The following is a 16851-nucleotide window of genomic DNA, read 5'->3' on the forward strand; positions in this document are numbered from 1 at the left end:
AATATATGGTTGTTTGAGACAGGTGCAACCCACCATCTTACCCACAGTAGAAGCCTTCTGCATGATTACATCCAACTTCATACACCTTTGGAAGTTAGATTTGGTGACAATGTCATCAAATTGGCTTTAGGAAAGGGGATAGTTCATCTATCAATAGACAACAAGTAAAAAATTAGTATATCCAATGTATACTATATTCGAAGCTTGGCAAAGTCTGTTTGTAAGTGAAGCCACGACAAACATTGTTATATTTGAATTTCATCACAATTGTGCAATTATAAAATATACCTTAGCATCAGGACAAATTGTCACGATAGCTTCTTGCTAACTTGGAAAACATTACCCCCTTCAAGCTATGGACAAAACACCAATTGAAGCACACATTGCCTCAGAAAACTCACAAATCGACCATATTTTACTATGGCACTATTGACTCAAACACCTCCACTCAAAAATCATGAACAAATGTCAAATTCATAACCTTGGAGTGTGAGCAAGTATGCTAACAGATATGCGGAAGTGTGTATGAGGAACTGTTGTATTATGCTCAGCAAGCAACACAAAAAATATGAGAGAATAAGAAACGAAAGCATAGACACAGTTTAAAGCTCTAATGGAAGCTCTGTTATCCCTTTCTCCCTTCGTTAATCTTACACTCCGAGATTCAAGAAGATTCTCGTTACAATGTTAGGTTAGATTATCGTTACACTCAAGCCTTAACTAGAGGACGTGTTCACACTATAGTTACAAAGTGGAAGGAGTTGACATTTTATGCCAACAAAATCCCCCGTAAAAGGACTACTCTTTTTGCATATAATGTTACTATGGATGTCTCTATCTAGAGTAAGCCCATCTTCCTTCAATTGCGTTTTTGCACATATGGAGAACAATGAACCGATGCCTCATTTTCAAATTCTTTTTGAGTTCTTCACGTATTGGAGACTATGATTCAATTGGAATATGCGGAATGCCTTCACTCTTGATTCACAAGTTGGGGTGAGAAAATATGTTCTAATGTTAAAAGGATTTCTTTTGTGGTAATTGATAGTGCGAGAGAAGTCACGGAATCTCAACAATGAAGATAGAAAACTCTGCAAAGTCACATATCATCATGTTCGCCATTTGAATTGGTGTGTAGGGTGGCATTGAGTTTGGTGTTGTAGTAGTCTTTATATCCCCGAATAGATAGAAGGGGTTCTATACTTTGTAGTAAGTTAGTCATGGTGGTGTTCTTTCTTTCGTAATGAAAGCGCCATTATTTACAAGAGCGAGACAGAGATACTCAAAGGAAACTATGTTACATTAATCCTCAGACCTCCTTTAGAATGCTTAGTCTCTCACTTATATAGTTAGGGTAACTTAGCCCTAAATGTGAGGATGTGTTCACACCAGGATACAAGTGGGTAGAGTGGGGCTTTTAACCCAACAACCTCCTAGGTTTGAGTCACGCTCTCAACCAAACTATGTTTGTTGGCTACATTGGTCACTTTATGGACTCAAACAATCTCCTAGATTATGGTTTCAAAAATTTAACAATTTCATGCTCTCACATGGCTACTCTAGATTGTTATTGGAACCAAATATATACATTAGACATAATCATACATCTAATCCATTGCTAGTGGTAGCACTATATGGGGATGACATTCCTATAGTTGGAACACCATCTGAAATTACCCAAGCAAAGCTAGAGCTTTCAAAATATTTTTCAATAACATAGTTAGGTCCCCTATCTTATTTCCAAGGCATGCATGTTATTCGTAATTATAGTATGGCCACTTTCATCATTCATCAAAATAAATTCATTAATGAAAAATTGAAATCCTTTGGGATGCTAAACATTTACATGTGACTTAAGTGAATCAGATGGCCCAACCACAACAAGAGATATTGATTTCGTAAAGCAATTTCCTTTAAAACAATTAATGGGAAAGCTTCAATATTTAGTTATAGGAACTCATCTTGCCCTTTGCTTTGCAATCAATTATCTTTCACGCTTTATGCATAACCTTGGCCTTATGCATTTGAAATCACTTCAAAGAGTTATACGATATCTAAAACACACATCTAACTATGGATTAACATATAAACAATCCCAATCCGAAAGACCAATCAAATCACTCATTGGTTGGTCTAATTTGGACTAGATACAAAAATATAAACTAATGTGAAAAGGTGCACCCATAACCACCATAATCTCTCTCGATGTGGTTGGTTGGTTGTATAGAGACAAGATTAAACAACACTAAACTTTCTTCCGTTTTCTTAGACTTTATCTCTTTATCTCTCCATCTCTTTCAATTTCATAAATCCTTAAGTAAGGTATTTGAATCACTATTGCCTGAGGATGGAGAATAACCATTTGGGTGTCCCCATTCACCACATACTTGTGAAGATCATGGATGCCTTCCAATTCTATGAATTTGGGTCAAGATCCTTCCATTGTTGTTCTAGGATGAGGCTCACTAGGTAGAGTACTTGTGGCTAGGAATTAAGTAATTAATGGTTAAGCAACGTGCAGAAGGTCCAACTTATATAGATGAATTTTTCTAAGAAGCTAAATATGGATTAGAGAGATGAAAAATAGAGATTATTTATTTTGATAATGCTTGGGTTGAAGAATTAGAACTAGGCCTCACATCAAGCATTACTATTAATTATCATGCATTGAGTGACAATATCAAATAAAATATTGGTGTAATAAATCACACTATAATATCAATGGCAAAGTTGTCAATGACTCATTAGTACATCCAATTATTGCAATCTCCATTTAAATTTGTTATTTACGCAAATATCGTGGGTCAAACATCCGAAAGGAGAAAGGGTGGGCGAGTTCATGCAATTGCTTAGGTAGCATACAAAGTGGGAGTGTCTTAGACAACTCACACATGACAATGATTGTTGTAATGAAGTATTTAAGAGGTAATTTTAATAGAAACAAATTCTAGAACAATAATAACTACACAAAGAGCATACCCTTATACATGATAGAAACAAGTTCCAGAATAAAAAATCATTCCAAAATAAAAAATTTGTTGCCCTTAATATTTCCTCTCAAATCATTTGCAGATGTTGTGGCGGGGTGGGTCACACGGAATTCGCAAAAATTAGCAACACGATTACAAGAATAAGAATAAGAGGAATTCAATTGACACATGTTTACAAAGCCTTAGTTCAAAACCAACAAGAAGATAATAACCTTTTTATCCAAGCAGTTATGGCAACCAAACAAACATTCAACGTAGAGAATTTATGGTTGTTTGACAAGGTGCAACCCACCATCTTACCCATAGTAGAAACCTTCTTCATGATTAAATCCAACTTTATACACCTTTGGAAGTGAGCTACAAGCAACAACGGTTTATGCCACGCCGCTTAATTCAAGCCTAAGTGCTGATACTATTCCGCAACGACTTCACTCTGATGATTTCGCTAAGGATGTCTTAGCCCACATTAGTCCAAGCCATGCATCTTGCTCCACATTACAAGGGTCATCTCAACACTATCAGGAATTCAAGTGGCAAGATGGCTTAGTCTTTTACAAGAATATCCTTTACGTCCCTGATGGATCACCCTGCCTTTAAGTGTTACAGCATTGTCATGATGCCCCTATGGCTATACATTTTGGTATTGCCAAGACCATGGAGTTGGTGAAGCGCTCGTTTTGGTGGCCTCATTTGCAAAATTTTGTCGAAGATTACGTTCGCACATGTGAGTGTTGTTGTCGAGCCAAAATACTCGGGCATCATCCTTATGGCTTCTTTCAACCATTACCGCCTCCAACCAAGCCATGACAGTCTATTTCTATGGATTTCATTACGGATCTACCACCTTCCAAAGGATTTGATACTATTTTAACAGTAGTGGATCGATTTACCAAGATGGCCATGTGTAAAGAGCATCAGTAGTTAGGAAACCGCATATATCATTATGCGTGAAGTGTTTTGACATCATGGTCTTCTAGACGATATAATTAGCGATCGTAGTCCTCAATTTATCTCTCACTTTTGGAAGCACCTATGGGCAGACCCCAAAATCTCCTACAAACTCTCTTCGGCTTATCATCCACAAACCGATGGACAAACAGAGCACACAAATCAAAGTTCGTTGTATCTTTGATGCTTCATCAATTATCAACAAGATGATTGGAGTAATATTTTACATTTTGGTGACTTTGCATACAATAACACTGTACACTCTTCTACCAAGGTTACACCTGTTATGAATAGTACTAAAGCAAAGAGAGAATTAGTACTAAAGAAGAGAAGTACTATTAGTACTAAGAGGACGGGACTGCATAAGATTCCCGAGAGAAAAAGAGAGAAGAGGAGAGAGAGATAGCACTCTCACCAACTCTATTTGGTCTCTTCATGGATGAATTGGAACAAATGGTTGCCAAGTTTGTAAAGGAAGAAGGTGTTGAAGAAGTTGTCATTGGGAACAGGGAAATGTTGTCATTATGAAGTTGCTGCCATCCTCGACTCCAAATTTGTATGAAGTTGCTTTTGTTATGCGGATGATGTAGTGCTTCACACATTATACTACAAATGTTGCACCTAACTACAAAACCATATTCTTCGCGGAACAGGGAAGCCGTACACATCGATACATGTTAGAGCCCATCCCGATATCTGTCATTCGAACCATTGCTTCCATACCACTTAGCTCGCATGCATTGTGATGTGAGACGGGGCGTTGGGGCATAAGTGATGAGAGTGGTCGGCTATGCACACTTTGCCCTAAACAAGTTCGAGAGTCTGAGTATCACACATTGATACAATGCTCTGCCTTTGATCATATTCGACTATGCTTTCCACATCTCTTCGACCAAGCCCAATCCTTGCACGAATTTCTCTCACAACCACGATGTGCACTCTCGATTGCAACATTCATTGGTAAAGTTCTTGAACATCGAGAGTCACTACTCACTTTCACACGTATCACGTGAAATGAAATATTTCAGGTCTCATAGGTCATATTTGACCTCCGAAGACGATAATATAATCTATCTATCTATCTCTCTCTCTCTCTCTCTCTCTCTCTATTTATCTATCTATCTGCTACTACCTCACTTATTTCCTTTCATCATCATTCTCTCTCACTCGTTGCACCCACTACTTATCTTGTCTATCCCTTTCATCATCAATCCTTCTCTCGCTCTTTCTACTACTATCTTGTCTCAGTTCTCACATTACAACTTCTCACCTGGTGTTTAGAAACAATCCCGTGACAAAACCCGCCGTGGTAGAAATTTCTTGATGCCATAACTCGATGACTCATCTTTTTGCTAATTGTGTAACTTTGCACTCCGAACTCAGAATCATAAATTCAAAATTCCAACATGATCCTTGTTCATGCGTACTATTAGATAATAGATTACAAATTTTAATTTTATATGGATATCAAAAAGTAGAATATATCGAAGATTGAAATGTTGATTTAGATATAAGCTAGATAACTCAACTCAATTACATAGAGTGGCTTGAGAGGTGAACAGATAAAGTGGTTACCGATTTTTTATTTGCGGGCAGAGCTTCAAAGAGATATCCTAGATTTGGTTAAGAAGACCAGCAAGATAACTTTGTTGTCTATTGTCGTTGGTGATCATGAGAGCCCTCTTTATTTGCTACCTTGAGCCCATTCGAGATTTCGACAATGCATTCACCTTGATCCAAAATTTACACCACCCCCCATAATGAGGTCTCCTCCTCCTTTTATAGGCCTTTGGAGCACTTCATGCAAATAAAAATAGTAACTCTCTTTTTTACCATGGACCTTTGTTTTTCTCACCTTACATGCATTCATATTCCTCGAGTGCTTGCTGTGAGCAAAATGCTAATATCCATGACTATCCATTTGCATTCTTCTCATTCATCCTATTGACGCCTGCATGACCTCTTGTAGTTTAGACAAGACTCAAACGTGTGACTTCTGACTCATCATTTAAGCTCTTGACAATTGAGCTATGTTATTTTATTTTCTTTGACTTTGTTTTATCTTGTGTGTCGTGACTATCCTTTTATACTTCTTCCTTTCCTTCAATCCTTTATATCTATTTAGTTTTAACCCTTTTCTTCACATGCACACATGACGACAACGTAAACCCTCTTTCTGGTGTCCATAAAAGACTATATATATATATATATATATATATATATATGGAAATCCTTAACAACAAAGAATGAATTTAGCTTTTATGTAAGAAAGACAAAATAAAAGACATAAAACGTCTTATGGAAACATGGGTTTCAATAAGAGGTCTTCTTTATGTGTGCCAGGACATAACCCTTTATTTTTGTGTGTGTTGCGCGAAGTAAACATACATTGTCTTGACTGGACATACGACTTTCATCTAAGAGAAACAAGGTGAAGCAGATTTATGGGTGTTTATAAGAGGCCCTTCTGTCCGTGGAGAACCACAAGCCATGACTCTCGTGCTTTAAGGACATCGGTAAGATAGATGATACCATTGTCGAGGTTTATTGTTTTGTTGTGAGGCATGCCTATGTTATGAGAATCCGCCCTCACTAATTATGAGTTAGTGGTGGGGATATTGTCCTATTAACATCGAAACCCAGTTTCTTGAGTTCTTCCCTCCTTTTGGATAGCAAGATCTCGGAGGACGACTCGACGAGGTCCTTTGGGTTTTGCTTCCCCAACTTCTCGACGAGGTCATACGAGTAGTGCATCCCCAAGTTGGTGTTGGAGTAGGTGGAGCGTGACGGATCTTCGGTTTTGCCTCCGGCGAAGAGCCGCCGTCGCATGTTGTTCATGGGGACCACGTCCACGAATAGCCGATACATAATGATGGCTAGCGTGGCGGCGACGAAGAACGCGCCGGGGATTGTGCTACCCGACATGAGCTTCCAGTAGAGGCTCTCGCACTCCTTCGGCCCCGGCCCCCATGATGGTGATTTGTGCCTCCGCCCGTAAGTGTCATCATCCACGCAGTCGCTTTCCGGTGCGGAGGCGGCTCCGGCGGCAGCGAAGCCGGCCCCCGCGAAGGCCATGGCCACTCCCGCCAGCGAGAGCTTCAAGAAGAGCGCCGCCACCAGCAGCTCCAACCTCAACTGATTCGCGATGCCGCCCACATACTTGGTGGGTGTGGGTAGCAGAGCAGCTATGGCCACACACATTGCTGCCACAGCAGAGTAGAAGGAAACGCCATTGCTCACCCAGAAGACCTTCATCTCCACCCTCTGAAATGCCGTCTGTGATGGGAGCTGCAGCCAGCCAGCAAAGCTCACACTCCCTATCAGCGCTGCTCCCACCAGCACTGCATTCAGTGCCTGCACATACACATCCCTGTCCCTCAACAGCTTCTCTTCATACTTCTTGAACGCTGGCCTTCCTCTCAGCAACTCCATCGCTTCTTGGTTGTTCTCCTCAAATGCTATCTGCAGTGCTGTCTTCCCTTTTGCGTCTTTCATCCCTGGGTTTGGCCTCAGGTCCCAAGTTTTGAGGAGCTTCTCAACTATGTCTGCCCTCTTGTGCACCACAGCCCAGTGTAGGCATGTGCGCTTATACTCCTCATCCCACTGATTCACTGTCAGGAGTCCAGTTTCCAGGAGAAACTTGAAGACCTCATCTTTCTCAGCATACAGAGCCACATATGTAGGAAGCCCGTTTTCATCAGCAAGCCTTGCTAATTCCTGCTTCCTTGCATTCTCCTCCAGTTTTTGGAGTCTAGCTGCTTCTTTTAGCTTCTTGAGAAGGTCGGCTAGAGTGATCTTCATCTCGGTAGGAATGACCTTGCTCAATTCAACCAGTTGATCGAAGAAATCTCTGTGGCCGTGCATAAGAGCACTCATCCCAACCTCTCCATTGATCAATGCCTTCTGTGTGTCGGTATCCATGGCATGGATTCTCCATTTGAGTGCCTCCGCCACTGTAGTGTTCCCATACTCTGCAGCTGTCTCCATGAATGTTGCTTTATCCTTATCTCGGAGGAGAAGATGCTCAGATGTTGCCATGGACATCAATTTGCGGATGAGGGTCATGGATCTGGCCTCCTTCAGGTACAAGGATGCATAATGGAGGATGTTCCTGCCCAAAGAATCTGTGTTCCAAGTCACCTGGCTATCGATCCCGGACTCGCGTGCGGTAGCGGCGAGCAGCAGAGTCTCGAGCATTTCGGGGTCGGAGGAGGAGGAGCAGTAGGTGATGGGCATGTCTCCGTCGTCATTGAGGATGGTGAGGTTCGCGCCACTCTTCACAAGGGCCTGAGCCGTGTCCTTGTGCCCGTACAGGATGGCGAGGTGCAACGCCGTGTTGTTCCTCGGACCTCCCGAGTCTAACAATTCCTTGATGTCCCCATTGAGAATGGACTGAACCTTTTGGGTGTCCCCATTTGCCGCCATTTTGTGAAAATCATTCATCGGTGTCATTCGCGAGCTCTCCGGTATGTCCATTGTCTTGTTCGGGGGATAATATCAAGGTCGCCTGGTTTGTAGGAGGGCTCAATGCTATATGGAATTCGATGGAATATGGGATTGTTTGAGATCATAGAGGCCTTGATGCTATATGGGAGATTTGATGCAATATGGGATTGTTTCGAGCGTGCTTTTCCTTGTTGGGCTCATGGGGTGAGAGGAACAATGTGATTGGAGTTAACTAGCTAAGTCCGAGAAGGTCCAACCTTTGTAGTTTTAAAAGTCGTGACATGTTGGGTCATCATGGTTGTTCGTGGATGGGGGGTGGTTGCCTTGACGCTATAACTAACTAATCATTGTCACACCTAAATGTTTGGCTTTCTATGTAATTTTAAACAAACTATCCAAAGGGCAGCTCATGGTTTACTTCAAAAAAACAATTATCATTTTTGTCCTTGTGCTTCAAGATCAATAACCCCTTTATTAGCATGATCTGGAACCGTACTAAGAAGTCGTTCATTAGAATATGTAGATGCATCAACCAAAGGGTACAACGTTTTTCCATGTTATGGTTAATGTATGTTATTTCATATATAAGGATTAACTTTTCACACGTTCAACACAAATTTGAAACCATTTCTGGTCAAATTATACAAACTCTCGTATCCTTAACTCTCTAATCATTTGCAAATGAACATTCAATGATCAAAAACGTAATCTTGTCCTTGGTCATTAATTTTTCAGCATTTAGTTTACATTTAGATTTGGGGACGTGAAAGGCTACATTATAAAAAAATGAATAAATCATTATGTTATATTACATTCTCTTCACATGATGCCAATGATTTTATCATTACAAATATGGCCTTAAAAATTCAAGTAAATGGTCATATCATGATTCATAGCCTAGAATATTACTAACAAGTTGTCTCTTCAAAAACCATATAACCCACATGTAAGTGAGGCTACCTTTTCAACACTTTGTTATGTTGTTAGCCATGGTCAAATATATAAATATTTAGTCATGCCCAGTGTTGGGCAAAGTTTGTAGCCCCTACCGGAAATTTTCCTGCTTCTCATGAACCTAACCGGAATTTTAAAATTTTGGCCGGCCACGTTCCTACCAACAACAATGTCAACCGGAACATGTTGAAATTTTTTTTGGCCGCATAACCAAAAAAAAATCTAATGCAATACCAAATCAAATCAATTACAAAATTTTGGAACCCAAAAACTAAAGAAATATATTTTCCAAAAAAAATCTAACTTTATAAACATATTTCACTTTTCAAACCTTTGTAAAGTAGCATTAACAACATATTAGATCAAATTAGATGTAATATATAGAAAGTTCTAAAACAAAATCGATCACATTTATAAAGTTTTAATCTATATCTTCTATGAAGTCCTCGATCTCATCATCATGCTCATGAGAAGTTCTTGTAAAAATATGACGATATGCCTTGCTTTCTCGCCACAACAAAATGCTAACATTGAAGTCATGTTCTTCTAGTTCAGGTCCTTCAGTAGAGATTCGTATCAATGCATCAATCGCATTGTTTTTCAGCCTATTTCTAAACTTATTTTTTATTAGATTTAGGCGACTAAAGCCTCTCTCACACGCTGCTGTAGAAGAACATTGGATTAAACCTATCAATGCAATCTTTAGAAGTTCGGGTAGCTTTTCTTTCCACACATCATTACAATTTATCATACCCCAAACATCTAAGAAATCTCTTCCAAGCCATTCCGTGGTAGCTTGCCTTTTGAAAATTGCATATTCATCATACAATTTATCATTATCAATTATGGGAGAAAACGCTCTCCCATCTACCATTTTTTGAATGCCATAAAAATTTCCAAGTGTTTTCAACTCATTAAGACCCATAGTTTTTCGTGCTAAAATGCTTGTAGATCCGGCAGACATGTTCATTGGTGATAACATTTTCAATGCGCAAAGAGTTACCGGATCTTGAAGCCTCTTTTTTATTGTCTCTATTAATGCCTTAGAAAACAAAGTTTGGAATTGTATGGCTTCAATCAAGTCCTCACCATCAATACATCTATCCATGAGGATGCTTTTATACATATTACCTTTAATAGCATCTCTTAAAACTGAAAGCATTCCTTTTTCTCTACCATATTCTGGAATAATTGGATAACTATAGCTATCCTTCTCAAAACCATTTAGATCCATCATAACATGATGGAGAAATTGTTCTTCGATCTCCCCAATGGCTATCATAGCCAAACCTCCAATGCATGTCACATCCACATATTCCTTTTGGAATTCCAAACTTAACGTTGACATGATCTTAAGTACATCTGCAAGAAAGTGAAGCATATACACTACTTTGAAGTTTCTTAAACTTACGAATACATTGTATGCATCACTTTGCGATTGTAAAGTCTTCATCAAGGGTTCATACGCATCACATACCCTCATGATAGCACCATGCCGACTAAGCCATCGTGTTTTCACAATCCCAAGAATATGCAAATGTGTGTATTCTAGTGCATCTTGCATCTTAGTTAATTCACCTTGGCGTAGTGAGCTCCTCGAGAAATGTGCAGCCACCCGATTCACAAGAGCATCTAACTGTTTACATGTTTCTTTGACTTCAATGTTCTTTGAAGCCTCTTGCACACACAAGTTTGTTCGATGTGCACAACAATGTAAGGAAGTCATAAATGGGTTATATGACTTCAATCTTGTAGCAACACCTGTAGACATACCTACCATAACAGATGCTCCATCACTTCCAAATCCCATCATTTTTCTAACATCTAAGTTCCACTTTTTTAATAATGCTAAAATGCTTTCTGTTATTGTGTTTGATGTACCATCCTCTACTTCAAGTAACCCCAAATAAGAGGTTCTTACTTGCCTTCCTTCCACAAATGTAGCATAAAGAATCAAGTTCTTGGTTACGCTTACATCGGTAGCTTCATCTACCATAAGCCCAAACCAAGGACTTTTCCTCAACCTATCATAGATCTCAGCTTCAAGAGCCTTGCTAATGTGCAAGATAAAGCTTGCACAAGCCTTATTATCGTTATACATTCATGGAAGGCCTTCCACACCACATTCTCTTAACAATCGTAAGAGGCTTTCCAATTTTCTAAATGCTAAATCCTCTTTAGCTATAAAATATGCACATTTAAACAATTTTTCAATTGCTACATCCACACTTGCTCTCTTTTTTTATGCACATTTTTCAAGACCATTCTTGTCACGTTCTTGTAACAAAATGGCATCTCGATGGGCCACACTTCTTGCATGTTCTTCCGATGCGGAAGTCTTAAAGTTTTTGGCACCTGTTTTGCCAAATGAAGACTTACTATGAGGATCACTCCTGCAATAACTACACCATAAAAGACCAGTTTCTAAATCCTCTTGAAGCCACTTAAATTTAGTAAGCCAATCTTCTTGAAATTTTAGTTTGGCCTTACTAATTCTATTCATCTCATGAAGTAATTCTTCGGAGTGTTGATGGTCCTTTATAGGCTCTTCTAGAGACACATCTTCTTTAGATGGCAAGTTTTTCCTAAAGCCGGGCATTGTAAAGAGGCTAATTTGCTTTCCTTTGCCTTTCATATTCTTGTTTTGGGACATACTGTAAGTCTGTAACAATAATGCAGAGAATGTTTCACTAACATAATATATGGATTCTATTTACAAGAAGGCGAAACCTACATACACAATCCATGTTTCCAAAAAGAAAAAACAAATTAAGATACCTGGGATATTTGAAGTTTCTGAGGAAATAAAGGATCAATTTTCCACTATGGACCTTCCAATCTATCAGAAAATAAAGAAGAAAGAGGATGGCTCACATTAGCTTACCCACATTAAATAAGCTCTAGTTTAGAACACTGAGATTTTGAGATACACTTTAGAGATCACAAAAACTTAAGATATAAATTAGAATTGATTTACAAATGGGAGTAATGGACAGAAATTGATTTGCAACGGCCAAGAAAGACATCATATTCAACACATAAAATCACATGCTGCTAATGTAAATTTCCAAACAAGAAATATGTCAAAAAGAAGGAAATCATAGCTAAAATCATTTCAAATATGTCAAGAAATTCGTTTTCCCACAAAATGCATCTAGTAGGAAAGATTTTGAGATACACTTTAGAGATCACAAACAAGATGACAATACGAATGCGAGGTAGTAATAGAATATACATGCCTCCTTGTGATTTATTCTTGTTTATTCCCATCATCTTTCTATGCTTTTCTTGTGCTAAGATAATTTGTTGTACATAATTCCCTCCCAATTTTCAACCTATCGTCCACTACATGTGTTTGAATTACATGATGATTCTCATCTCAAATTTGTTGGTTCATCTAGTTATATTGTAATAAGTAAATAGTATTTCAGATTCTTTATTTGTTTATCATAGTAGCCCCTTGATGATGATGATGAAGAAGAGCAAATCTCTTTCCACACCTAGTTCCATTACATCTTCACAAGTTCATGTTCACCCACTAAAAAGAAGCATGAAGATGTAATCCTCTTCTCCAATGCACATACTTTGCAATGATCCCACATCTTTGCCTTACAATGTTCAAGAGACATTTTGTAACAATTGATGGTCTCTAATGGATGTTTAGTATATCATCATCACTATTCTTACAATTCATTCAAACGAAGATACCAAACCAACGAGGTTTTTGTATAATGAGGGAGCTTAACATTTCAGAAATGTGTTTTATTTCATTATGTTGCCACAAATGCGCAATAGATGTAAATGTATGTTTCTTTTCCTCTTTCGAGAAAAATATTTCAAAAGATATAGTATAATCAAGTAATAGTGAAATAGAAATTATGCACAAGGTCATATTTATGATAGGTTCTACTTTCGTTGATATTGTAATATACCTCTTATCAAAATTTCTCCTATTTCATTTTAGTTTGCCAAAACTACTACAAGACATGTCAATGGAAACATAAAACACATACAAATTGCAATATGACATCGTCCAACCTTATAACCACATCAATAAGGTGAAGCGGGATGCAAATGCCAAAATAATGCATGATCCCTTACTTTACCACCAAAATCCCTAAATTATGTGACTCCAATTTTTTGTTAAAGGTTAACATGGATCGCTTTTATACAACAATGCTTTAGGAGTACTTGTAAATTTACATGATCTAAATCTTTGAATATATAATGAACCAAACATGAAACTCATTGCACAAGGCTTGGCTTGGTATCCATTGAAAAGCAAGTGGTTTATCACGACATCACCATGTTTATACATTGGATCAATTTCAATGTTTAAATAAGCAACAGTTAGAATGAATTGGTGGGAGATTTAAAGTCTCTTACTTGGCGCATAAAGACAACACTTATGTATTGGCTCAATTCCTTCTCATCCATTCAATCAATGTGTTGGTGGAGACATCTAAAATCAATGAATCGTCGAGTGGTGAGAGCTGAGTGATGAATGATGGGCGATCGCCGACGAGTGACGAGCAGCAATCAGCGAGTGACGAGCGGCAATTTCTGAGTGACGAGCGGCAATTTTTGAGTGATGAGAGGCCGCCGACAATCAACGAGGGAGAAGCAACAAGCTGTGGGCAGTGAGCAGTGAGCAGTGAATGAACAATGAATAACAAGCAGTGGTTAACGAACAACTAGGAAGTAGGAAGGAGGAATGGCAACGAGCAATGAGGAGGGAGCAATGAGCAACGAGCAAGGAGGGAGTAGCAGGAAATCAGACGAAGACAGAGAGGGAGAAAAACAAAAAGAGGGGGGAAAGTAAAACAAAAAAAGGGGAAAAACATGAAAAATATATATAAAAACTTTTTTTTACCTTTATTTTTTACATAAACTATATAAATAGCCGGTTCAAAAAATATGAACCGGCTAAATTCCGGTTGGTAGGAAAACTTGGCCGGAATCAATTCCGGCTGTCCCCCACCTTGGCCGGCAAAAGTCCCAACCCAACCGGAACGCTAACATTGTTCCTGGGACTTTGCCCAACACTGGTCATGCCATGGTAAAGAAGGATTACTTCTATCCAGAAAAAGAAATATTTAGTCATGCCATGATCAAAGACTTATCTAATGATTAAAATAGACGAGGAGTTATATAAGTTATGGAATATGGAAAGTACATCTTATAACGTACTATTTTAATATTATAATTTAGCAATGAAAAATAGTCGGTGGGATACTTTTGTTGTAAATGAGGGGTTGGGGAATCGGGATTATGATTAGTTTTGTGGGGAGAAGTGTGAGTTTTACTGAATATGGTTGAACTTTGATGTACTTTGTTTGCTAACTAATGTGGAGTAGTGTTTTTTTGGTAAAATAAAAATAAAAATATTATAATTTATTAATATTAATGTCATTCTTCTTCTTCTTTTATTTTTCATTTTTATTTACTTTTAGATATATATATATATATATATATATATATATATATTAGTGTCTAGTGAAGTTAACTACAGCAATGGTGATGGACGGCAAATGACAGAAGCAGCAATAGGAGTCGAAGGACTCTGACCCTCATAGTCGAAGGCTCTGAGTCTAAGTTGAAGTATGAGAAAGTTCTAGTCTAAGTTGAGGGAGGGAAATGAAATGGGTTTATTTTAATAATACGAATGCCCTTGCGTCACGAAGAGGGGGGCATAAATATGGAAATAGTGTCTAGCCCCTCGCCCTCAAGTGCCATCCGATGGGCGGGACCTCGGTTTCGGCCAAACATCAAAAGTCACTACTACACACTTGGAGGTTGGAATTTAAATACAAGAAATCCTCACAATCCTAGTGACGTAGGCTTTGTACCAACATGACAAGTTTCCCGGCAAGACGATTTAGTAACTTAATTACGCCGTTTTTGCCCAAATTCGTGTAACTTTGTGCCCAAGCTCGGAATTCCAAGCTGAGAATTCCGACGTGATCCTTGTAGTGAAGACTTTGTGCTAGATACTCAAACAAAGGGTTGCACAAAATAGTGAAACAAGATTTATATTAAACTTTTGTAGACAAAAGTAAATTTAAGAGAGTGAAAATACAACGAGAAAATTCCCGGCTCTATTAAATGGAGTGAACAAATTATAGGAGAAGGATAGGAATAAGATAAGAGTAAATGGAGAGGATTTGATCACAAGTAGAGCTTCAAGGAAATATCCTCGCTCTTCGGATTTCGGGAGTGTTTCCATGTCTCACAGTTTCTCCCCCCCAACAATGAGCCGCTCCCCCTTTTTTATATAGGATTCAAGAGGCCAAATAAAAAAAGTGGGTGTTCTTTTTTGTTTTTTGCATACACCACGTTCTTTCTTTTTACTTGCATGCTTTGCCTTTCCTTTTGGTGCCTAATGCTAACAAAATGGTAATTATAATGTTCACCATCACATTTATTTATCCAATCATTCTCCTATGGTCCAAGTAGGACTCGGAGATTTAACCTCCTACTCATAGTACATACTTTTAGCAATTCAGTTAAACCTTCTTAATATTTTTAGTAGTTTAACATAATTCCTCCTACGCTTTTCCCACATCATGACATTGCAAACCCGTTGAAGTTTTTCTTAAGCGAAACCAACGTGTCACCCCCAAAAAAGCAATGAGCCCGACAATAAACTATCTCTCATTAGCAAAATGCCTTCCTTTTCCAACAAAGCAAGTATAACTATCAATTGAATCCTAAATTATAACGCTTCCCAAATTACAAACCCTTCACACACAATTACACATTAGCAATAATTCGCACAAATTTATGCATACACACAAACAAGCATACTTGAACGCACGAAACCACAAATACACATATGCAAATCATTTTGCATGCACAAAAATGCACATTTGCACACAAAATTCACTACAAACAAAAACATACAAATTACACTATTTCAACTTCACAAGGACACATAGACTAATCTTAGAGGGATCAATATATACAACTCAGTGGATCAACTCCAAAACCAACAAAAAAATCAACAAAACTCATGTTGCCTTTCCTGCCATAAATCCGGTAATAATGTCCTCTTTTACAACAAAGTTATCCGAGTAACACGATTATGGTATAACTTACTTGTGCCCCAACTATACATATTTATATCCCCTATACAATATTGGAAGTTGTCAATGGAAACATCCACCTGGGCACCTGGTAGTTCCACGTAGGCATTGTTGAAGATTTGACCATCATGGGAGAACCACCCCATTTTAGTAGAAAATTTGACCTTGCCATTTCTGCTTCATCTTATTCCCCCTGAATTGAGTCATACCATCCACACAACCAATCTACCAACTGTTGATGGGTGGGGGGTAGAGCTATTCTTGGCTCTACTTGGCTCTACCCCCCTCCGAAGGGATTGAGCGTGAAGGAGAGAGAGAGAGAGAGAGAGAGAGAGAGAGAGAGAGAGAGAGAGAGAGAGAGAGAGAGTGGGGGGGGGAGTTAGAAACAGAAAAGAAACTTAGAGAGGAACTTCTTCTTCTTTCATTCA

At 38.5% G+C, this 16851-nt stretch overlaps 2 protein-coding genes across 2 annotated transcripts; both read right to left on the bottom strand.

The window, feature by feature from the left end:
- Positions 1-6530: 6530 nt before the first annotated feature.
- On the bottom strand, positions 6531-8650 carry LOC147864431 (uncharacterized). Its single transcript, XM_087319755.1, has one exon. The coding sequence runs from the start codon at positions 8361-8363 to the stop codon at positions 6531-6533; it is 1833 nt and encodes a 610-aa protein (XP_087175881.1). The 5' UTR covers positions 8364-8650.
- A 1109-nt stretch (positions 8651-9759) lies between these two features.
- Positions 9760-11439, bottom strand: LOC147864432 (uncharacterized). The gene has a single exon (XM_087319756.1). It carries the CDS (start codon positions 11437-11439, stop codon positions 9760-9762), a length of 1680 nt encoding a protein of 559 aa, XP_087175882.1.
- Between the last annotated feature and the right edge of the window lie 5412 nt (positions 11440-16851).

This window comes from Azolla caroliniana, unplaced genomic scaffold, assembly GCF_043228905.1.
Source record: "Azolla caroliniana isolate FFs.n. ecotype wild unplaced genomic scaffold, voAzoCaro1.0.p SCAF_5, whole genome shotgun sequence".
Taxonomy (NCBI): Eukaryota; Viridiplantae; Streptophyta; class Polypodiopsida; order Salviniales; family Salviniaceae; genus Azolla; species Azolla caroliniana.

What these genes read in the sequence shown, in the direction of transcription:
- LOC147864431 (XM_087319755.1), bottom strand. Translation starts at nt 8,363, where the DNA reads ATGGCGGCAAATGGGGACACCCAAAAGGTTCAGTCCATTCTCAATGGG.
- LOC147864432 (XM_087319756.1), bottom strand. Translation starts at nt 11,439, where the DNA reads ATGTATAACGATAATAAGGCTTGTGCAAGCTTTATCTTGCACATTAGC.